General features: G+C 46.6%; 1 protein-coding gene across 2 annotated transcripts in view; it reads left to right on the top strand.

Moving 5' to 3' along the window:
* The window catches only part of RYK (receptor like tyrosine kinase), a 53844-nt gene extending 37820 nt beyond the window's left edge, over positions 1-16024 (top strand). For both annotated transcript variants that reach the window (XM_021541446.2, XM_077785603.1), the window contains exons 10-15: positions 5973-6042; positions 7455-7587; positions 8364-8473; positions 10395-10554; positions 13941-14077; positions 14991-16024. In XM_021541446.2, coding sequence (XP_021397121.2) covers positions 5973-6042; positions 7455-7587; positions 8364-8473; positions 10395-10554; positions 13941-14077; positions 14991-15102 — 722 coding nt within the window. In that variant the 3' untranslated portion in view covers positions 15103-16024. The remainder of the gene's footprint in view (positions 1-5972; positions 6043-7454; positions 7588-8363; positions 8474-10394; positions 10555-13940; positions 14078-14990) is intronic.
* The last annotated feature ends 8237 nt before the right edge of the window (positions 16025-24261 follow it).

Below are 24261 nucleotides of genomic sequence, written 5' to 3'. Positions count from 1 at the left end.
TCAGTTTTATTATGTGCTGTCCCTTGACCTTTGGACCAGGACATCATTCATGTCTCTCTTTCCCAGTTTCACTTTCAACTTACTTAACACTTTCAGGTTGACTTTGAGTTAAATGGATTATTTAGCAAAGAGCCTTTTACTTCCTGCTCTTTGCTGCTGCTTCCTGGATTCTGGTGTTACTGTTACACAGGGAACTAAGACCATCCCTAAATCCTGATTTTCTCTGCCCTTTTCTGTGGTTTAAAACTGCATGTGCATTTATAATGTAGGAAAACCAGAATAGCATTCCCTATTTTAGCAGTATCGTGTTGACTCAGTCCTAGGATTTATTAAAATTAGGCTTGGATTTGTCAGCGTGAGCTGCCATGCTTTGCAAAATAAACTCATGTGGTTGATACATGATGCCTGGATACCAGGATTGGAAGAGAAATCCTGCTCTCTGGAAATTTTATCAGGATTAAGTGCGGTGTCCCACGCTGTAACCTCCTGCTGCTGTGGTTTGGAGTGCATGTCTTACCTTTACAGGAGGCTGGAATTCTGTAGGATGCAGGGCTGGGTTGGAAAGCAGGGGGACACTGATTTGTGGAAGTGGTGACCTGACCACTTCCTGCAGCTCCAAGCTGCAAACAGGAGCACAGAGTGCTGTGCTCAGTCCATGGCAGGAGGAAGCATCAGATGCTCCACTTGGCTCTCTCTGACTCCTGGGGCCTCGAAATTTTAAAGCTGAAATATTTTTATATGTACTTTCCTTTCTGCCTATGAAAAAAACAGGTTGGATCATGACTTCTTGCATTCCTTTAGCATCCTTCTGGTGAAGGAAAGTTGTGAAGGTTACCTGCTAGGAGTATTAAAAATGTCCTGTACAACAGATGTGAGCACAGGCATTGAATTACTTCCAAAGACTCGTGTAGAGGGGTTAAAGCAATACTCAGGCGTGCATTCTCTTTGAACTAGGGTGGAATTCTGCCTTGGGAGCAGTTTTACCTAATTAATTGCCATGCAGAAACAGCAGTAATTAACAAGGATGTGTTGATACCGGGAGCATTTATCACCTGGAGCTGCTCTAGTCCTGCACTCCCAATTCCTGTGCCCATTGTGCCTGCCTGTGTGGCTGTCACCCTTCAATAACTGGGGCTTGTGCACTTTGTCGTGGGATATTTGGCAAACTCCACAAGGCTGAAAGATAATAATGGTAATAGAAGCTTGTGAAAACAGGCAGGTGTGTAGAAAATGGGCTGTGTAAGTGTTGTGGAGGAGCATTACCATGCAATATGAAGCAGGAGGAATTTCACAGGGGAATAAGTCATTACAAATGGTCCAAAGGTGAGAAAAGCTGCAGGTAAAACATATTCTTAAATATTTAGGTTGGAAACATTCATCAGAAGCCTTGGAGCTCCTGGCTGTAGCATTTGCAAAGCTGCTTCTGACAGGAGTCTTGAGAGAATCTGCTGTTACTGCTTCTAGCAGGCTGTGAGAGAGTTCACATGTGACTCAGTTCAGTTTTGAAACCTGTGGTTACATGGGTTTTGAGGTTCTACTTTATCTTCTGAAGAAACAGATTTCAGTGACCATTCTACAGTCAGAAGTCTTTTAAATTGTTACTCTGCCTGAGAGGAGGCTGTGGTGAGGAGGGTGTCAATCTGTTCTCCCAGGAAATAGGGGATAGGACAGAAAGAAATTGCTTCAAGTTGCCCTAGGGGAAGTTTAGGTTGGATATTAGGGAAAATTTCTTCCCATAAAGGACTGTCCAGCCCTGGCACAGCTGCCCAGGGCAGTGGTGGAGTCCCCATACCTGAAGGGATTTAACAGACGTGTGAATGTGGCACTTGGGGACATGGGTTGGGAGTGGATTTGGCAGTGCTGGAGGGATGAGTGGACTTCATCTTGGAGGGCTTTTCCAACCTAAAGGATTCTGTGATCCTACTTAAGCTGTGCTGTGTAATTTTGAGGTTCTGGGAGGTCTCCCTCACAAAGTGACTCATGAAAACATCCAGCTAATCAGCTCCCCACTGCAATATCCAGGTAATTGCTGCTTCTGATCTCTGCTACGTCTTTTGGGGTGTGGAGAGACTTTTCCTGCTGAAGCAGAGCCTGGTGCCCTGCAGCTGATGAGTGCCTGGTCTCAGAGCAGGCAACCCCCTTCACTTTCCCCATCACAGAACTTCCTCAAGATCTTTTCACCTGATGATTCGCATGATCAATGAGTGATAATGAACAAAGATTTTAAAATACATTTTTGCAGTTGGATTTTAAGAAGTTGGTAGAAATGGAATAGGTGTTTTTTCTCCCCATGAACCAGGCAGGGCCCCAGCACATCCCAGCACAGAGGGATCAGCCTCTTCTGTAAAACCACCAGTGCCAAGAGCCCCATTGTGCCTGGGTGCATACAAATCCTATGATATCAGGAGATAAACCTGCAGCTCCATCAGAGCTTAGAATCCTGGCTTGTTCTTGCCCTGGGCCTCAGGGCAGGCTTTCACAGCCAGGCTTTTGGGTAAAACCAGGGCTTGGAGAACATCTTCTTCTCTAGAATGCATTTACATCTATCTCAGTCTTGGTTTTAAGCACCTTCTGAAAGTTGGACCTTTTTGGTCCTAACTGAGCATCTGGAATATTTCTGGGTGTTAAATCTTCCTCTGAACTTCCTTGAAGTACTCTTTGGTTTCTCAGCTGTTGGTATGTGCTCACCTTATGGAAATCTGGCTGCTCCTCGTGACTATCCAACTGCAACTCCATTCATGGTTGAGCACTGACATGTTCTTAATCACAAATCATGGTAATTCCTCAGTTCAGCTTTTTCCAGGGCCTTAAGGAAGTTTGCAGTGAGCCCTTGCAGTGCTCACATTTAATAAATGGGAGCCTGTGACCTCCTCAGTTGTGTCTCCACGTAGCTGTTGTAATTTCAGAGGTTTCTGGCTCTGTTGGGAGGCTTTGCCCCCTCTCCCCTCTGTAGCTGTGTGTGTGGCTGAGCTTGTATCCGACACCTTCACGGATCCAGGGCAGACAAAAGGAGCCACAAAAGCCCGTGGGCATCCCGTGGGTTTGACAGGATCCTTTCTATTTTTTAGTACAGGATGCTCAGATTCACCAGGCCCTCACAAAAAAAATGTAATATTGCCAAAATCACCTTCGTCCTGGTCTGTAAAGATGTGTGTGTTGCTTGCTCAAAAGTGGTTATAGCCTACTAAATGTGACAGAGTTTGTTTAACTGAACTTTTTCCTTTGTAACTGATGAAAATAGCCTTAAAAGGAAGCTCAATTCCAGTGGGGACTGTTGCAGTAGCAGTATTTTGGTGTTCTTCTCTCCCTTTTGAGAAGAATCACTCCAAGAAGTGGTGATTAATATAGTGTTTTGAATTATATCTAGTACAAACCCATAATAATCAAATTGTGTGGTGGTTCTAAATTGGCACTGGTCTCAACTTAGGGGAGGATTAGCCTTGAACACTATTGTTTGTTCAGAGTCTGTTGAATTTGTTGGTGTTGGGTAAGTTTTTTGCCATGCAGAAAACAAGGAAATAATATTGATAAGCAAACACAATATGGATGGTGGGACTGTTTCACAAGATAAGATTTCAGTTTCCGTATATACTTGCCTGGGAGTCAATCATGCTTTTGGATCAACCACTATAACGTGGAGAGAAAACAACAGAACGTCACAGTGACCTGCTGGAAACTTCCCTGAGTTCTGGAAAGGGAAAGGCTTTGGCAGAAGAGTCACCATCAGGAGGTGAATGAATGCATTGTCCAAACCAGCCTGACTCGTTCTGTAGATCTTAAATCCACTCTTAAACAATCTCTGATTTAAAGTTTCAAATTATTGCTTGGTGGCTCTTATAATTAAAAGCAAACCAGTTCAGCAAGCATAGAGCCAGAGAGTGTGTGAGGAGTTAATCAGCTTAAACTCACACCCAGGAATCTCTTTCCTCCCTTCATCGTGTGCTGGGTGAAGAGGTTGAGGTCTTTGGGCCCTGTAATTACTGCTGTTTACACCTGAAACTTTGTACAGGTAACCTGCTCCTCTGACTTCTCAGAATCTGCTTTTCCACCTCCATTTTTAATGCTGGCTTTTAGAACTGCCTGATTCAGTCGTTCAGGGCTGTGTAACTTTGTTTTAATGTAGGATCTTGGTTTTTCTTTCCTCTTTCCAAGCCTTTTTCATTTGTCTTGTACATAAGCAAATTTATCAAGTGTCCAGCCCACAGGGGCAGGACCTTGTCTTTCTCATGCTTCTGTTGGAGTGCAGGCCAGAGACTTCAGCTGGCCGTGGCTTCAGTGTCTCCTGCACTGCAAGAACCTGTTCCTACCATCCCTACATACAGAGTGGTTATCAAACAGAGGGGAATCATAGATTTGATTGTGTTGGAAAAAACCTCCAAGACCATCAACTCCAACCATTCCCCCAGTGCTGTCAAGGCCACCACTCAAGTGCCTCACCCACACAGATTTAAACCCCTCCAGATTTAAATCTTCAACCACTGCCCCAGACAGCCTGTGTTAATGTCTGTCCATCCTTTCTGTCAATAAAGATTCCCCAATATCCAGTCTGAACCTCCCCAGGTGCAACTCAAAGCTGTTTCCTCTCATCCTGTCCTGTTCCCTGGGAGCAGAGCCCAACCCCCCCAGTTGTCCCCTCCTGTCAGGAGTTGTGCAGAGCCACAAGGTTCCCCTGAGCCTCCTTTTCTCCAGGCTGAGCCCCTTTCCAGCTCCCTCAGCCACTCCTGGAGCTCCAACCCCTTCCCCAGCTTTGTTCCCTTCCCTGGACAAGCTCCAGCCCCTCAATATCCTTGTAGTGATGGGCCCAAAAGCACTGACTGATGCATCTCATAATATACCACAGCCATAATTGTCACTGATTTAGTGGCACCTCTGAGCTTCTGCAGAGTGCTCCCATCACTCTTCACTCAGCCAGAGTCACATTTTCTTTTGCAGGGCTCAGCTCAGTTAGGAAAGGGTGTCAGGGCTGTACAGGAGCAGGATCAGACCTTGGAGGAGAGAAGAGAGCAGAGGATTTCTTGCCCATTCTTCCTCCCAGGGCAGTAAAACCTTGACTTGACTCATCCATGACATGTAAATTCCCTCTAGTGCAGCAAGGAGAGCTCCTTGGGCTGTGCTAGGCTCTCCTGTGCCAGCTCCCTGCCAGAACTAGTCCCAGCACGAGGCAGACACAGAAAATGCTCCCAGGTGTGAGGGGGGTGGGATTGGGAGTGCTCTCGTTGCCATCTCCTTAAGATTCCCTGGAGGTTCTTGCCACCAAGGGGGGAAGAAAAACCCAAATACACAAAAAGCAGTGGGAGAGGGGTTCCAGGCACCACCTGTGCTTCTGCTTCTGGATGCTCTGATTGCTTTGGGTTACTGAAGTTATCACAGGTGCCTGAATTTTAGCTGTCAGCAGTGGTTTTATTTATTTATTCATTTTGAAAGGTGGGAGAGAGAACAGCAAACATTTCTAAGGTTGCCAAGAGTCAAGTGTGTCAAGTAGGGAGCAAGGAAATAAGTAAATCTAGACATAAACAGCCTCCAGCCATGTGGCAGTAAACACCACTGTACCTGGAGTGGTAACTCAGCAGCAAAGCAGTGTCCTTGGAGCACATTGGAGTGCCTGGGAAGCATTTGGCACATCACACTTCTTCCATGGGCACCAGTCCTGTGCAGGATGGGACCACACTGCCCAGTGCAGCTGGCTTGTGCCTGCCCAGAAGCTGTCAGGAAGTGCAGAACTGCACAGCCTGTCAGCCCCTGGAATGTGCTTGATTTCCTTTCTGGGTTTCACCCCACTTTTTTGAGCAGAAATGAGCCTCAGAATGTGGCCTTGAACTTCTGGGCTTTTTGTAAGTGCCATTTTAAGAAAGGAGGCAAACAAGTTCTGTTCGTGCTCAAGTGACCTTAAATGACTTGCAGATCTGGACTGAATTTTAATTAATGTGTTAATTTGTTTCCAAAGTTTATCTGTGGTTCATTTTTCCCCTCAGATCAAGCCTCAGAGGTGCAGGTGACAATGATGCTGACGGAAAGCTGTAAACTCAGAGGGCTTCACCACAGGTAGGGCACGCAGGGCTGGTGACAAATCCATGTCACTGTGAGGTGGAAGTACCTGAGCTAAACCTCCCTGGGGAGAGGGAGCTCTTTGGGAATTCAGCAACGCTTCTGTAGAATCATGGAATGCCAGGGTGGCTTGGGTGGGAAGGAACCTTAAAGCTCATCTCTGCCATGGGCAGGGACACCTTCTACTATCCTGGGATGCTCCAAGCCCTGTCCAGCCTGGCCTGGAACACTTCCAGGGATCCAGGGGCAGCCACAGCTTCTCTGGGCACCCTGTGCCAGGGCCTCAGCACCCTCCCAGGCAACAATTCCTTCCCAAGATCCCATCTATCCCCATCTGGCAGTGGGAAGCCATTCCCCCTTGTGCTGTCACTCCATGTCCCCAGTCCCTCTCCAGCTCTCTTGGAGCCCCTTTAGCCACTGGAAAGGGCTCTGAGGTCCCCCTGGAGCCTTCTCCAGGATGTTCCCAGCCTTACATAATAAAGACCTTAAAACAGGTTTTTGGTGAAACATACCTAAAATAGAAAGAGAATGAACCTGCCCTACTCTCCTCATTCCAAATGAGCTGTTGTCCTCCCTATTATAAGTCAAACTATTTTTAAAAAGTCCAAAATGTTTTTTTTTCCCTACACTGCTTCTGAGGCTGGGACCATCACGGGTCTCCAGAGCTCATGGATGGGACACCTGGCTGTGAGAAATTTTCAGGAAAGAGTAAGAAAATTCAAAATTAAAAACAATTGTAAGTCACTGGTGACTTTGCTAATGGTTTTCAATGGAAAATACAGGTATTTTAAAAAGTGATTATTGGAAATTGAAACTGGGTCCAGTTTGGTTTGAGTTTCTATGAATTAATTTATATATATATATATATATATATATATGTAATATTATATATCTTCAAAGGAAGATGTGCAGAGACACTGCAGCATGGAGGTTACCTGAGCCACAAAAGGTTTGGAAAGACCCTTAAAGAGGCTGATTCAGAACTAAAATTTTCAGTTCTGTCACTTTGAAGCAGATCAAACATGTTGTTCTGACTTTTTTTTGTTTAACTGCTATAATGGAAGTATATATTTTATATCTGCAGTTGATTTAGAAAGCTGCACCTCCCAGTTTAGGATATAGCACTTCTGTGTATCACTTGTATTCACAACAATTTATGTCAACCTTCTTGGACCAAGTGAAAACCTTTGGAGGGTTCTTCATAACAGGCAAATAGTAAAATATTTCATTCATTAGAAGAAGTAATGTCTAAGGCTTCAGTTATTTGGACACCTTGTGCTCTGCAACTCCTAATACAAGATCAAATGCTTTTCTTCCATGTTGAATTAATTTTATTGCTGTGTTTAGGAATCAAAAGTATTTTTATCAAATTTCAGTTCCATAACATTAGGAATTTCTCTGTCTTCCAGGAATCTGCTGCCTATCACTCATGTCTGTATAGAGGAGGGAGAGAAACCAATGGTGCTGCTACCCTACATGAACTGGGGGAACCTTAAACTCTTCCTGCGACAGTGCAAATTGGTGGAGGCCAACAATCCCCAGGTACCCTTGGGCATGTGGGACTTTGTGCCCATCAAGCCTCCTTTTGCTCTGGCACCTGAGTTTGTGCCACCAGAGGAATGGTTGTGGCACTCTCCTGTTCAGTGTGATAGCAGGAGAGCTGCAGAGGTGCCTCCTCAGCAAGTGTTTGCCTTGTTTCCCACCAGGAAAGCATTCCTGGCTGTTTATAATGGGTGTTCAGAGGGCAGGAAGCTGTCACCTCTCATTAGGGTAGGAGCTCAATCAATGCATCCTAAAATTATATCAATAAATAAAATTGTGGATTAAATTAAGGAAAATCATGTATGGAGACATTTCAGATTTACTACTTTTGGTATCCCATGCTATAAATACATGCAAGATTTTAATTAGGATGGAACTGTGAAGTTGCAAAAGGAGCTGAAGCAACAGCCTTTGATACTGGTTTTGGAAGCAACAAGGATTTTGGCTGTGCTTCTGCCTGGAATTTAGCTGATTTCCAGGGAAACAAAGTGAAAAAGGTGTGGGAAGAGGTAAAATGGACCATTTTTTGCCTATGTCCACTTCCAATCAAACAAAAAGTAGGTGCAAAGAGTAAGGCACTTGCAAGATGGAAGTATTTTCCCTTGACACGTCAAAAAAAGAAGTTAAAATTTAGAGTAAGGCACCATGATGAGTGCCCATAGGTGGTTGTGTCTGTGGGGCCTGGAAGGGGAGGGGGCACTGGGACACAGCAAACCCAGTAACCCTGCAGGTACTGGGCTGGAGGGGCTGATGGCTGCTGCTCTGGGCTCTTGCAGGCGATTTCCCAGCAGGATCTGGTACACATGGCCATCCAGATTGCCTGTGGGATGAGCTACCTGGCCAGGAGGGAGGTCATCCACAAAGACCTGGCTGCGAGGAACTGTGTGTAAGTACTGTCCCCTCTGCTCCTGCAGCTCCCTGCACTCAGCCTGGCTCTCCTTCAAAATGCAGGGTTGGGGTCACTGGTGCAGTCAGTGAAGTTGTTTTTCTCCAAAGCAAGGGGAACCAGGAATTGTGGTGCTAAAGAATGCAGAACATTCTCTCTGTAATGCTTCAGCTGCCTTTGTCTGTCACTTTTTCAAAGGCTTGAAAAGAATTAAAACTTCCCTTCAACTTAAATAAAAACCTGGAATATCTTTGACAGTTTATCAATGGATAGATTTTTGTTTGAAGTTGGTTTTCTTAGTTTTTTCTCCTTAAAAACGGAGTTAAAGACTTTGTTCATTGGTAGATTTCTTAGTTGCCAAATGATGGATAAATACAAATGGAATAGCAGGAATGCCAGAGTGGGGTTTGAGACCATCTTCAGGCTGGAATACACTCCAAAATGTAGAGGTGGAGGTGTTTGGTGGCCTTCTAGGAACCCAGTCACTCAGTGGCCACCATCTCTGCTCTTGTGCCCCGTAAGGATGCTCAGTGTGATGGGGCTCCTGACACATCCTGTTCCTAATTTCTCTTGCTTTTCCTCACTACTGAGCACACTGAGGAGGAAGTGGGACCACGGGAGACAGATCACAAACATCAGGGCCATCACCTGGAGCTTTATGTTTGGAAAGAGAAAGAGGTGCCAGTAGCCAAGGTGCCCTGAAGGACTTTGTTCCACCAGCCCCTCTTTGTTCCCTAGGTTTGCTGTGGGTGGTGAAAGGCTGGGAAGTGCATCAGACCCATGCCCTAATTTTGGGAAGGGAACCAAGATTCCAGTGATCTTGGCAGGTTTAAGGGAGGAAATGCTTGCGGTCTCATGTGCCCATGGCACAGCCAGTCCAATTACAGTGGACATGAGAATTACACAAGTCAGGGCTGTCTTAATTGCTGGGGAATTACCCTTTGCATTGAATTTGTTTTCAAAGATGTCTTCTAGGAATTTCTCTGAACTCTTAAAAATTACTAGATAGGAAATTTCCTGTTGTGTAAATTTTGAGGATAATGAATTGGTCTGAAAGTGCATAAAAATAAAATAAATAGGTATCTGAGACAGTAAAGAGGGAAACACACAGAGCATTTATATTTCATTTTTCTCAATAAAAGAATAATTGGCAAGATGAGAAGACAACAAAAACCAAATTGTTCCAATACCCCCACCCCAGTGTTCCTTCTGTATTTTTGTCATACAATGTTGAAGCCAACATCTTTGCCATATTCTGAAGTCAGCTGTTCATGAGAACACTGAACTTTATTACACACTGTTTTAAGTTCAAAGAGTTTGAATCACATCCCAGAGGGGGCGAATTCTCTGTGCTGTTTTGAGTCATCTTCTCTTGATTAAAGTAAGTTTCCCTTAGTACCCTACTTCTGACAAGCATCAATAGCTGTTGTGGAGGGAATGAACAGTTTTTCAGCTGGCTTAATAAGAGACACGCTTCTGGACCACAAAGTGTACTGGTTGGTTAAAGGTATTAACTGGCTCTTTCTTTGCTTAGATCTTTGCCTCATTATTGCCACAGTTACTAGAGCTACTAAGTGTTTATTTGCTCTGGGGGATCTCCAAAAGAGCAGGAGTAACTTGAGGCAGTTACTTGTTTGCTTTAACAGTATTTTTTTTTTTTTTTTTTGCACTTTTAAGTGTTTGGTTTTGTTTGACCAAGCCTGCTGATTTTTGTAGCGCTTATCAGTTGGCACAGAATAAATTGGTGCTGTGATAATATTTGCTAATCACAGAGCAAGTATGTCTTGATGCAGGAGAGTGCCAGTGCTTGAGATGTGGTCTTGCAGTGCCCAGGTAGATGCTAAGTGTGGACCTTAGGGCTGGGCAGAGCTGTTGCTGGGAGGCTGCAGGGGTTGCTGAAGCTGCTGTTTCTGTGCCCCAGCATCGACGACGGCCTGCAGGTGAAGATCACGGACAACGCGCTGTCGCGGGACCTGTTCCCCATGGACTACCACTGCCTGGGGGACAACGAGAACAGACCAGTCCGCTGGATGGCTCTGGAAAGCCTGGTCAACAATGAATTTTCCAGTGCTAGTGATGTGGTGAGGCTTTTTCCCCCCTCCTCTTGCATTTTGGAAATGTGTTTTGTTGACATTTTTCTCCTTTTTCAGCTGTTGGAGAAACAAAGAATCCCAGAATACTTTGGATTGAAAGGGACCTTTAAAGCCCATTTAATTCCACCCCCTGCCATGGACAGGGACACCTTCCACTGTCCAAGGTTGTTCCAAGACCTATCCAGCCTGACCTGGAACACTCCCAGAGATCCAGGGGCAGCCACAGCTGCTGCTGGACACCCTGTGCCAGGGCCTCTCCACCCTCACAGGGAAGAGTTTCTTCCAAATACCCCATCTAATGCTGCCCCATGTGCAGCCATTCCCCTTTGTCGCATCCTCCCATCCGTTATTTATAATTCCCTTCCAGTTCTGGAGAGGAACCCTTCATGCACCAGAAGGTGCTGTGATGTCTCCCTGGAGCCTTCTCTTCTCCAGGGGAACCCTGAGTTCTCCCAGCCTGGCTCCAGAACAGAGATGCTCCAGCCCTTGGAGCATTTCTGTGGCCTCCTCTGGACTTGCTCCAGCAGCTCCAACATCTTTCTGATGTTGGGAACCCCAGAGCTGGAGGCAGGGCATCATGGCACTGGATAGATAACAGTGGCTTGTTCAGAGCACCATCTCTACTCCCACTCCTGCATCAGCAGCTCATGGCAGATGGTTCAGGGGTCAGTCAGGCCCTTTGTGCACAGCAGAAGTGCCCCTTGCTCCTTTTCCCTTGGGAGCACTGACAGGGAACATAGTCAAGTTCAGGGAGCTGCACTGGCACTAGTCTGCTTTTCATAAAGTATCCCAGCTTGGAAGGGCCCCACAAGGATCATCCAGTCCAGCTCCTGGACCTTCACAGGACACTCCAACAATCCCAAATGCTCCTGGAGCTCTGTTAGCCTTGGGGCCGTGCCCATTCCCTGGGGATCCTGTTCAGTGCCCCAGCACCTTCTAGAAGTCCATGTGGCCATCCATTATTCACCTTGTGCTCTGTCTGCTCAGCACAGATCTGGTCCAGGCACAGCTTCCCTTGACAAATCCACACTGGCTGTTCCCAGACATCCCTGTGCTTCACAGACATGGGATTGAGCTCCAGGATAATGAGCTCCCTAACATTAGCAGGAGCTGGTGCTTGACTGTGAGGCCCATAGTCCCCCAAATTCCAGCTGTTCCAGAGGATGCCTTCATTCCAGTGGCCAGGAACTTCTCCCAGCTGAGGTGACCTTTCAGAGATAAGAGCAGTGTTGCAGTGACCTCAGCCTGTTCCCTCAATGCATCCCATCCAGGATGGTGGTCTGGTGCCAGTTTGGGAAACTTTAGAGAAGTTCTGGTTGTTTTTTTTCCCTCCATGGTCTCTGCAGCCATGTAAACAAGAAAAAGAAGGAAGGAAGGGAAGGTGCCAGTTGTGCTCCACATGTGTATTCATTGGAAAACACATGGGAGTTTGTGTTATACCAAACTTGAAGACAGAAGAGGAAATGGAAGTTGCCTGTAAAAGCATGTTTTTAGAGAGCTAAACTAACTCAATCAAATGGTGTTTTTTTTATTTTTACTTTAAAAAAAATCTGGGACATGAAAGTAATTACTGTTTGTGAGAAATCAAAGCTTATGTAACAGCAGCAATGAGATGTGGAATTTTATTAGGATGAGTAAATCTCATTATTGTAACCATTCTTGAAAACTCCAGTGCAATTCAGCATCTCTTCCAGCCCATTTTAACCAGAAGTCCTTTTTTTATTGCTTAGAAATAAATGCCACCCACCTTTTAACACACAATTCTAACTGCAGACACGTGGCCCTCTGAGTTTTTGTGGAGTTCAAAAATGAACAGTTTTTCTGGGTGTAGAAAACACCATGTGTCCTAAATACCAGCTTTGCATCTACCTGGACTCCTTTCACAAAAAGCTGATGTCAGATGTTTTTGTGGGTTTGGAGGGAACAAACGCAGTGATCCATCGCATGTAACAGGGAATGGGTGATGAAGTCTGGTACAAACAGTGTCTGTGTCTGCAGAGATGCCATGGGGTGTGTTCCAGGCTTGCTTTTTGGATGACTTTCTTTCAAATGTGTTCGCTGGCTTGAAACTTTCCTAATAATATGTTGCTCCCCTGCCAACAGCTCTATCAGTCAGCCAGAGTGTAGGAAAACAAACCACAATTCCTGCTGAATCTTAATTCCGTGTTTTTCCTGCTGTTGGACATGAAACTCTGCATCTCTTCATGCCATTTTTGTACAGCTACCTATAGAATTAGAACAGAGTGGTTTTGCTTGAATCACTCTCTAGCTCATCTTTATGACCACCCTTGTGCCTCATCATTGTTCTCCACTGCAGCTAAAAAGGGGCTTTATTTCCTTTGGTGGTTGTTTGGAGCAGGGCCACATCTGTGCCCCTGCCCTTCTCTGCCATTCCCACCTGAAAATATCCCTTCCCTATGGCTTGGGTCAAGGCAGTGGTGGGATTTATCTTAATTAAAACAAGAATCATGTGAGTTTTGCATGATTCTGCCCCTTTTTAATGAAAGATGATGTGTAATTTGAGTAGTGAGTCACAAGCGTGAAGTATCAGCCCCATCTCTGGTCTCCTGGGTCTCTGGATACCAGATAATAAATAATTTTCCTTGTACTCAGCTAGTGTGTGGATTCATAGATGGATTTTTCATCACTTTAAACTCCTTTTGGCAAGGGTTGCTAGCTGAATGTGTTGGATGCTGATTGAGCTGTCAGGTTTACTGAGATGAAATCTCTTTTTTTTTTTCCTGAGTCCTATTCCTGAGCATACTCTCCAAATATACAGATGATTTGGAATAAAAAAATTATAATTTCATTTCTGATCCTTTGAATTTCACAGACTTTTTTGAGGACTTTTGAGGCATTCTAAAGAAGTAAAATGAAAAAAAGTAAATAACAGTTTTATACAAGACAATCATTCAGTGTTCAGTATTGTTTAGATTTAGGTGTTCTGTAATTTCATGTTAAAAATTCCATTATTTTTAAGCATTGATATCTTAGTGCAGTAAGATTTTGAGTTTATTTCAGTTTCCTGGAATCACAGGTTGGTTTGTGTTGGGAGGAACCTTAAGACCATCTGGATCCTACTCCCTGCCAGGGGCAGGACACCTTCCATTATCCCAGGTTGCTCCAAGCCCTGTCCAGCCTGGCCTTGGACACTTCCAGGGATGGGTCAGCCACAGCTTCTCTGGGCAATTTAACACCAGTTGTGTGATTTTTCATTAGCCCAGTTCAAGACATGTTGACTTTGGTTATATAAAGCATTTATGTACAGCTTTCTTACTGTGTGTAATCCTCCTTACAGGTGATTTTGTGCCCTGGCTGGAGGAGCTCTGGGGGTTCAGGATGCTATATTAATGCCTGCAATGTTCCTTTTGCAGTGGGCCTTTGGGGTGACGCTGTGGGAGCTGATGACCCTGGGACAGACCCCCTACGTGGACATCGACCCCTTCGAGATGGCAGCTTATTTAAAGGATGGCTATCGAATAGCTCAGCCCATCAACTGCCCCGATGAACTGTGAGTGCCTCTGCTGGGGAAGGAGAACGGTGCTGCTTTGTGCTTGGGCTGCTAAGCCAGGCTGCCCAGAGAGAGAGCCAGGGCTGCCTTTCCTTGCCTGTTTGTTCTGCCTGTCAGACAAACCCTGGGGTAAACATTGCTTGTGGAACTCTGGCTCTGGGGTCCCCAGCATCAGAAGGAAGTGGAGCTGATGGAGAGAGTCCAGAGGAGGCCTTGGAGATACTCTGATGGCTGGAGACAATCTGGGAGTGTTCAGCCTGGACCAGAAAAGGCTCCAGGGAGACCTCAGAGCCCTTTCCAGTGCCTAAAGGGGCTCCAGGAGAGCTGGAGGGGGACTTTGGACAAGGAGTAGAGTGACAGGACAAGGGGGAATGGCTTCCTATTGCCAGGGGCAGGGTTAGATGGAATATTGGGAAGGAATTCCTCCCTCTGAGGGTGCTGAGGCCCTGCCACAGGTTACCCAGAAAAGCTGTGGCTGCCCTGTGCCTAGAAGTGTTCCATGCCAGATTGGACAGGGCTTGGAGCACCCTGGGCTACTGGAAGGTGTTCCTGCCCATGGCAGGGGATGGGACCAGATAATCTTCCATGTCCCTTCCAACCCAAACCATTCCATGCTTTTATAGCAGTTGAGCAATTTCCAGTGAACTGTCTACTTGCTCCTTCCTGGATTGCCATGGGTTATGTCCTAAATCAAGCCAGGACCTCTGGTGACAGCCCCTTTGCTCATCATTCCAGGTGTCCATCCTTGGAAGGAGCTGTTTAACATTGTGAACCATAAGATCCAGAGCTCCTTGTCTCTCTCTGGTTGCTCAGCCAGTTTCCCAATGCCAGATGCTGTTTTGCTTTTCAGGCTGGGGCTGTGTTTGCCTGGCTGACAGGGCTCCCTTGTGCTCCATGTGCCTCTGTGTTGCAGGTTTGCTGTGATGGCCTGCTGCTGGGCCCTAGATCCTGAGGAGAGACCCAAGTTTCAGCAGTTGGTGCAATGTCTCACTGAATTTCACGCAGCGTTGGGAGCCTACGTCTGAAACAGCAGCAGAAGGTGGAATTCCCTGCTTGGGAGAAGCCATGGCATCCATCTGCAGCTCCATGCATCCCTCGGACTCGCACACGTGATGTGTATAAAGCAACACTACAGGGAGAAAGCACTTCTTCCAAAACACTGTGCCTTAGAATGCCTTAGTAGTCTCAAGTTTTTTTGTAAGACCTCTTGGTGTTGAATATTTTCTAGATATCACTTTTGCTAAGTTAAATTGAGACCTTTTGGTTTGCCATCAGGATTTGTAAAGTGTAGAGATAGTGAACTGAAACATGAGATTTGGATGGACTTTGCACTCTGACAGCAGACACATGATTTTTTCAGAAGGGTTTATGGAACTGGTAGAAAACTGAGGAGAGGGGAAATGAAAAAAACACACTGCAGAAAATTTTCCCTGCTTTTAACAAAATGTTGAAACTGAATCTTTCTGACCAGCTCTAGTGTTTGTACTTGTATGTATCTGGAATAGCTTTTTAGTATCAACTTCTTCTATTTTGAGACAACAGCACATTATGGTTGGATCCACACATCTTACCTTTTTAACCCATTCACAAATGTTCTTTGGAAAAGCTGGTCTTCAGGATACAACATCTCCTTTCTAAAGCAATGATGTAAAAGTGATCCCAGTTTACCTCATATAGAGAGTGGTGAAAGTGGGGTAAGAATGGTGCCCCTCCTTTCACATCAAAGGATTTTTGAGATGGTTTTATGTGCTAACTAAAGGCCTTCAGAGAAGCGCCAGAGCAGTCCCTGTGTGGGAGTCTGTCACCTCAGGCTTCTGCCCCACAGTTTCTCTTGTTCAAAAAGGTACTAGTTGTTTTTTATGGGCTTTTATGGCCTGAAATGGGCTTAAATATATAAATATATATTTGTAAAGACACTTGCAGAGTAAAGAATGTTTTTCTATTACACCTAACGTGAAAGCTTGGTCCCTCACCTTGCCGTGTGTGGATTGTGCAGGTTGGTGGTGGTTAGGTTGGAGCTGGCAGGAAGAGAAGGGGGATTACCTGCCTTCCAGTGGAACTGGTCCCTGAGACTTCAGGTATTATCCTGCTGCCTTCCTTAACCCAGAGATCCATTCCACCCGGGCTGTTTTGAGTTGAACATTGCTCAAGAGGACTGAAAATGTTTTTTCAGCAAAATGTGTGATGGATTCAGGCTTTTTCTATATGTAACAAAGTTACTTGCAGGATAGCTCCTGGTTCTCCTGGTGAGCTGTAGGCTGCATCCTCTGCCTGGTGGCACCATGAGGAGGGTTCAGCACAGTGTGGGACATGAAGAGACAAAAGAGAGAGCCCTTTTGTCTCTCAGCATCTGCAGCTGAGCACCCGCTGCCTCAAGTGTTTGTGCAACTGCAGGGGTGGGACACTGCCCTGACAGGCTCCGGAGCCATTGGAGTTTTAAGGAGACTGCTGTGCAAGTACGAGCAGCTGGATTTGGCTGGGTCATGCAGATGTGCAGCTTCTGTTCTTTCCAGAATTGTGAACCTTGCTGAAGAAGATTAATCCTCTAATTAGTGTCACATGAGGCAGAGCCTTGTGTGGTCTTTCCTGTCTGTACTCCAGGGTTTGTTACCTGTGGCCAGTGACCCAAGTCTTGCTTTATCCTGGAAGGAAATTCTCCTGCTGGCTCAAGTTTGGGCATGTTGTGATGGGCTGTGCTTGCCTGATAGAATTGGAACTGGTTTTGTTTGGTTGAGTTTGGAGTGGCTGTGTCTGGGGACAGCAGCAGGGCCTTGGGTGTGTGGTCTCTCCATTCTGACCTGGGGAACTGGTAGCAGTGGCAGGACTTGGTGGTGACATGGGTGCTGAAGTCAGCAGTGGCAGTTCCTGACATCCAGGTCAGTGTTCCAACAGGATCTGTGGAGATCACAGCTCTGAAAGTGAGGTTGGAAAACAGCCCAGGGTGAAAATGATCCACCTCTTCTGTGTGCCCAGGGCAGCGTCACATGCACACAGGATGTGCATTGTGCAAGTTCTGCTCACACCCCAGGAGTGTCACAGGTGACATCTGACCACGGTGGGCTGGACATGGCTCAGGGATGTGCTGCACCTGAACCTGCTCGACTCGGAGCTGTGGGAGCGAGAAGTGCGTCAGCTTTCCCTTCCCTAGGCTGCTTCTCCCCTGCCTTCATCCACAGAGGCTGGGAAGTGGTTCACCATAGGTTAGGGTACAGCTACAACTCTTCATTTTGGGAATTTGCTTTTGTTTAATCAGGGTTCATCTACAGGATGAGGCTGCCAGCTGCTCCACCCCAGGCAGTGGTGGCATCCCCATCCCTGGAAGTGTTCAGAAAACAGGTGGATGTAGCACTTGATGGTACAATTTGTTGGACATGGTGGGCTCTGGTCAGAGGTTGGACTCTTGGAGGTCTTGTCCAACCATAATGATTCAATGCTTCAACCATAGGCATTCTGCTGATAGCAGAGCTACCTCGAGTAGATTCCTTGCAGCAATTTGTTGTTCCTGAGACTGCAAATAGCTTTACTGCAGGGATTTTGCTGCATGTGGCTTACCTTAGCTCCACAGGCTTTTGGAGAAACTCTTGAGGAACAGATCACTTGGGTAGAAGATCGGAAAGACAGACTTCCTGGAAGGAGAACACTGTTGCTAACTTCTAGTCTTAAAGTATGTAGAAGAGTCTGTGTGACCCTGGGGAGGGCTGGCTGGAGCATGGCTGGGAGGTGAGGCAAAGAGAACAGAAATGATGATGAACAGAAATCTGTAGTTACATGGAAGAAGAAATGAGGAAGATTGTGGCTCCCAGTTTTTTTGGTTTTTTTTTTCTTGGGAGGGTAATGCCAGAAGTCAAAATGAGGCAAGAAGGAGTAAAAGGCCAGAAGTGATGAGCATTAAGTTGGTGGCTTAGGTGGGAATCCAGCTGAAGGACAGGGTGGGATGGGTTTCTCTTTGAGAACCAAGGGCAGAGTTCTTGGGTGGACTCAGATGGAGGAGTGATCACTCTGGAGTGAAGAGGGATCAAATCATGGGGAGAGGAGAAGGCTGAGAGCAGACAGGGCTTCCTAAGTGATGGGTTGAGAGCTGTGGAGGTGTTCAGGGAGATGAAGGGCATCTGGAAAACAACACTCAGAGAATGGCTGCTCTGTGGTTTTTCCATGTATCTCAAGGCACCTTGGAGGATCAAAACACTTTCCTTGTTCAGCCTCAAGTCCTTAGTTCCCCACTGTAGCTGTGTCCAGATTGGCAGCAGAGGGCAAGGCTGACATGACAAAAGAAGATGGGAATGAGGAGGTGACTTTGTTTTATTTAATTTATTTTCTTCCCTGGAGTTTGACACTTGCAATCAGCACCCCAGAGTGTTCAACAACCTTTGTGCTGGGATCTGAGGCTTCCTGCCCTTCTGTCTGGAAAGACTCATGTGTTGTGTGCTCTAAACTACAGCATGGAAGGGTCAGCTGGTGCTTGTCAGAGGCAAGTGGAAATACTGCCAAAAGAGTGGAATTCCTCTCAGGGCATTCCATTTGAGTTTAAGCATTTTTTGTGGTAGCTGATGGATGGGAATTGTTTTGAAGAAAAGGAAGATTAAAAACAATAAGGAGAAAAAGTCACCAATCCAAATGCCAGTGTTAAAACTCTCACCTGACAAGTGAAGGGTGTCCATGCAATCCCATTGGGAATCCACGCCCTTGGAGTGTTTTGTGCCTCACATCAGGTATTTTTTCAGCACAACACATGTGCAAATGACCCATGGATTTTGAGTGCTTGAGGCTGTGGCAACTCAACTTGAGAAATGCCTGTCTGTCAGCTGAATTCCTGCTGGTGCCAGTGGATTATCACAGGATGCTGTTTGATCTCAGCACAGGAATTTCAGTGAGGAGCCATTGGAAGAAATTAAAGAAATGTGTTTAAAATGTACAAAAGAGTTCTGAGAACTGGTGTGAGGGATCCAAGTAACTCCACTGGCACCACAGAATGCCTGATAAGGAATCAGCCTGGAATCTGTGGAGCTGCTGCTGGGGGAGTGAGGCACTTATGAATGCCCTGGCACATCCAGGTTCTTCCAACCAGATAAGGAAACTCCTGCAGCCATCCGTGGGCTCCACACAGTGATGCTCCTGGTAATTGCTGCTTCCTCACAGGTGAGGATATGTAGAACCTACCTCTAGGAGTGCCTTGCAAATATCAGATGGAAGTGGCATTGCAGAGAGGGAGTGTTTTGGGGTGGAAGGAATGTGCTTTATTCTTGATGGCTCACCTCATTCCTGCAGGGAGTGTGCTGTGCCTGTCCCAACCTTAGGCTGGGTCTTGCTTGGAGCAACAGCTAAGTCCTGCTGAGAAGGGATTTCTGTTGCTGTGCAGGAGCTCTGAGCAGGAGGCAAGGTTTGGCTGGAAGATTTGGGGGGTGTTTTGGGTCAGTTTTTGGCCTGATTTGGTGCTGAGTGTTGTGCTCAGCATGTTCTCACACGGCTGAGCTTGATGTCCTGCTGCCAGACATGGTGGCTTTGCAGAAGCTTCCAATGAAAACATTCTTCCACTAAGAAATCCAAGGATTAGACAAAGGTAAACAAAAGAACATCCCCAAGTGTGTTTTTGATTCATATGCCAGCTTCTGTGCATTCCTAGAGTGGGAGAGGCTCAATCATCATCCTGTCTCCTCCTCTCCCTCCTTTCTGCCCCAGCCCCTTCTGCAGCTCCATACTCTCAGTTTCCACCTGTTTTTCTTAAACAGGGTGTTTAAGAAACATCCCATAGCTTTGGACCTGGGGAGCTGGGTTATGAGTGGGAGAAACCCTGAAGGACCCAAGAACACTTGCCTTGCATCCATTGTGGAGCCAAAACACAGAGCAAACAACCAGAAACCCTGGCACTGGCTGGGCTGCAAGGAGTCCCCCAGCCCCAGGAATTTGGCTCATGGGATCAGACTGGAACCAGCTGGTAAGAGAAGGATCTGTGTGGTTCTACTCACATCACCCTGGAGATGACAAGATGTCTGGGGCCTGTCCTGATGTGGGAGAGATGCAGAGCAGAGGCTGGCATTTGTGGCTTGCTCTTGGAGCTGTCCAACACCTTCAAACGAGGCATTTTCACTGTTGGAATGGGTTTGAAATCCCAGTTCTGTGCAGATCCCGGGCTTGCCTGCCCTGTAAAAGCCAGTTGTTCTAAGGGTGGAAGTTAGGGGAGGTGGCTCCCATATATTTGTGATGCTTCAGCCTCTGGAGCAGACCTGGAGAAGGCTGGAAGCTGAAGCTGTGAGTGCTGTGTGCATTTCTGCTGCAAAACTTGGATGATATCCAATTACAATCTCCTTTGGTTGCACCTGAGATGTGATAGCCTGTGCAGGGTGCAAATCAAGTGCTGTAACCAACATGTAAAAGCTGTTTTCCAGCTTACCTGGTCCTGAGACTGCTCAGCCCACACCCTCTGTGTCCCACCTCATTCCAAGCACCCTTGGGTCAACACTGCTGTGAGCACATCTTGGTTCTTGAAGCCCCTTGCCCACAGAGAATCCAGCTGTTCTCAATCTTTCATTCCAAAATGGAGCAGAGCTGGTGGGACTTGGAAATAGAGCCGCTCTCCAAGCCTTGCCTCTGAGCTAGGAGAAACCCAGGTGTGGATACACCTCTGTGTAAACCTCCCCTCTGGGGTCAGGATGAGGAGACTGGGGTTTCAGCCTGGAGAAAAGAAGATTGTCTGGAGATCTTAGAACAACCTTCCAGGATGTGAGGGGACTACAGGGAAGCTGGAGAGGGACTCTTTGTCAGGAACTGGAGTGAAGGATAAGAGGGAATTGATTCAAGCTGATAGTAGGTTTAGATGGAATATTGGGAAGGAATTCCTCCCTGGGAGGGTGCTGAGGCCCTGGCACAGGCTGCCCAGAGAATCTGTGGATGCCCCATCCCTGGAAGTGTTCCATGCCAGGTTGGACAGGGCTTGGAGCAGCCTGGGATAGTGGAAGGTGTTCCTGCCCATGGCAGAGGCTGGAATGGGATGAGCTTTAAGGTCCCATCCAACTCTTGGCATTCTGGGATTCCATGCAGGGGAAGTGCCATTGCCTGTCTGTGGTGATGAAAATGGGACAGAGGCTTGGAACAGCTCTAGGAAATTCTGAAGGACAGTGAAAACAGAGTTTGACAAAAAAGGCTTGAAGGAATGGGGAAGTGGAACGACTAAACTTGTCTTTGCAGACATGTCGAAGTTTTAGGAGGTGAGGAGACAGGAAGCTGCTGTGGAAAGAAGATGTTTGATACCAGGAATATGATGAAAGGATAAGCCAAGCAGGGAGATGGTCAAATATCAGGGAAGAACAGCCATGTTGGCCTGACAGGAGGCTTCAGGCTCTGTGTTGAGTAAATGTCGTGTTTGGAGCATCTCTTTTTATGTATAAATGGTGTTTCATGGAGCAGCTGGACAGGACACCCCTCAGAAAGAACTCAGGTTTTGTTCTGACTGATGCACAGGACCAGGTGTGGAATTAGTGGATAGCTGCTCTGTACCAGTGACCAAACTGGGGTTGGATCTGTAGTCCTGCTGGGCAGGAAAAGAAAAAGAGCAAAGTCGGTGAAAAACAGGGGGAAAAAAAAAAAAAATTCACAAAAAAATCCCACAAATAAATTAGTTTTTAATCTTGAAAGAAATGGTGGCTGAGGCTGCCTTGCTGAAGGATTTCTAGGAACATCAAGAAATGGTAGGGAAGCAAGGCCAGGGGAGATTTAGACTGGATAGTACGGAAAATTTCTTGTCCAAAAAGATGGTGATACACTGGAACAGATTACCCAGGATAGTAGTGGAATTCCTGTCCCTGGAGGGATTTAAAAGCTGTGTGGATGTGGCACTTGGGGCAATGCTATTAGAGGTGGGGTTGGACTCCATGATCCTGGAGGGCTTTTCCATCCTGTTAGTTGTCAGTTAACTGGAAATAGCAATAGGGGAAATTAAACATGGGAAGAGGGAGTTGCTGGCAGCTTCTGTGGGATTCATGGGAGTGGGAAACTTGCGCTGCATCTCCAAGGGACCCTTGTGTAGGGTGCCATTGTAGATTATCTACCAAATTTTACTTCTGAAGCAAAGGAGTAATTTACTGGGGGCTGAGGAGACCATTGGCATCAAGTTCTTACAAAGCCATGAAGGGATGGTGAAAACCCACTGAAAAGTTTGCTGGTTTGAGTCTTTCTCCAGCAGGATGGTGCTGGCAGCTGAGTTGTGGGCTCAGCTGGTCTACAAATGCTCTTTGCAGTCTGGGTGATGCCAGCAACTCGTGTGGGAACCAGGGCTATCTCCATAAAAAGGTGTTTTCAGTGCCATCATCCAGCAGAAATCCCAGTTGTTGCTCTTGGAAGACAAGTGAAGCTTCAGGTGATGTTGTGTCAGTCCTTCCTTCTCCAGCGTCATCTTACCTCAGGATATCTTGGTCCTACCTGCAGAGGCCATTCCTAGCTTTGTTTTGGCACTGTTGGGATCTAACAAAGAACGTGGGTTCTGGGAAGAGCTGTGACTTTCAGCTCTGCTCAGCTTTTGGAGTTCAGGATCGCACGTCAGAGCGGGCTCTGGGTGTCTGCAGGGAGCTGTTGTGCCCTGGGGGATCCGTGCTGGATCCTCGCTGCCGGTGCCCTGGGATGGTGTTGGCTGCTCCCCAATCCCGCCGCGGTGCCAGCGCTGCGGAACGTCAGCGTCTTGGCTGTTGGAATTCGTCCTCCAAAGACTCTCAGCCAGAAAGCTGCACCTGGGAGCAACAGGAATGCTGCTTCCAAGAACCAGGAGGTCTTCCTGGGACAGAAGCAGCCACCCTTGCGTTGCTGCCGCAGGTGTGAAGATGTGTGGTCACCCGGGCTGGGGCCACCTCTGGAGTGGCTTCTCCTCCCTAACCCTGGTGTGGTTCCTGGACCCGCAGAGGAGATGCTGCTGCTGTGCTCCTTGTTCTAACTTTACTTACCAATTACAATCCCATTCTCTTGGATGTTAAAAATTAGTGTCCAAGTAATTTTCGGAGCAAAAGTCTGATGAAGAGCAGCTGAAGGGGGGGCTCAGCCTGGAGAAAAGAAGGTTCAGGGGAGTCCTTTTCACTCTGTCCAACTCGCTGACATGAGGGTGGGGCTGGGGGAGTTCAGTCTCTGCTCCTGGAAACAAGTGGAAATGGCCTCAGGTTGCACTGAGGGATTTTTAGGTTGGATATTAGGAAAACTATTCTTCACAGAAAGGGCCAGGGGACCATAAACACCCCAACAACTCCTGGTGTGGGTAAACTCTGGATTTACCTATCACTGCCATGAAATTTGCCCTCTTTTCCCCTCTCTGATCCATTCCACACAACACCTCACTTCAGTTCCTTGCTGAGGAATGAGTGACTTTGTTATGGAGCACTGGAATTACAGTAAGTCTTTAAGGATAAAATTAATGCAGCTCCTAACTCAGGTGTTAGATTTGTCCTTTTCCCTCGTGTAACATTGATGTAATGAGGAGTGCCCACACTGTGGACAATTACCCATTCTGGAAAGCTTCACCATGACTCCCAAACAAGTTAAAAAAGACTTTAATAATGAAAAGCTTAATGCCCTAATTTGTACACACAGAGTTTTCCTGCAAGAAGGGACTTGTGGATATTGTCTCTGAGTCTATAGAAAAATATAATTCTCTTAAAGCTCCTTTGTTCCCTTGGGTAGCCCGAGCCATTCTGGGTGTGTGTCTCTAATCTTGAAATCTATGAGCTTTAAGGAAAAAATTAAGTTAATTAGAACAGTTTTTACATGTATTGTCAGGTGGTGCTTCTGAGTGTGGGACCAGACTGCCTGGATCCACGATCACTGAAACACAGGAATCTCTTACCATTATCCCCTCCCAAAATCTGCCTAATTTGGACGAGAGCAGTTTGAAACTCTGGTGTTTAGGGAATTAATATCCTATTTCTCAACATGTGTGCTCAGTAGATGCTGAATCCCAGGGGGGAAATTGGGAGCCATAGGAAGGAGAGGTGGGTGGGAGAGCACATTAAGCAGCCACCACTCCCACGAATATATTTCCTCCTAGCGAGTCGTTGATGAGATGCTCAGGAAGCTTGAGTGCTGCCACTTCTTTTTATCTCCTTCCTGTGTCCTGGCGGAGTTCATCTGACAGTAATTGGTGACAGGTTTGTGTTTTCCTCCAGTTCCCTGGAGCAGAAACTCTCCCTTCCCTTGGCTGCTGGCTGTGAAGT

Source organism: Lonchura striata, chromosome 10 (assembly GCF_046129695.1).
Source record: "Lonchura striata isolate bLonStr1 chromosome 10, bLonStr1.mat, whole genome shotgun sequence".
NCBI lineage: Eukaryota > Metazoa > Chordata > Aves > Passeriformes > Estrildidae > Lonchura > Lonchura striata.
Note: the sequence above shows the minus strand (reverse complement) of the source record. Positions and strands in the feature narration are given on the sequence as shown.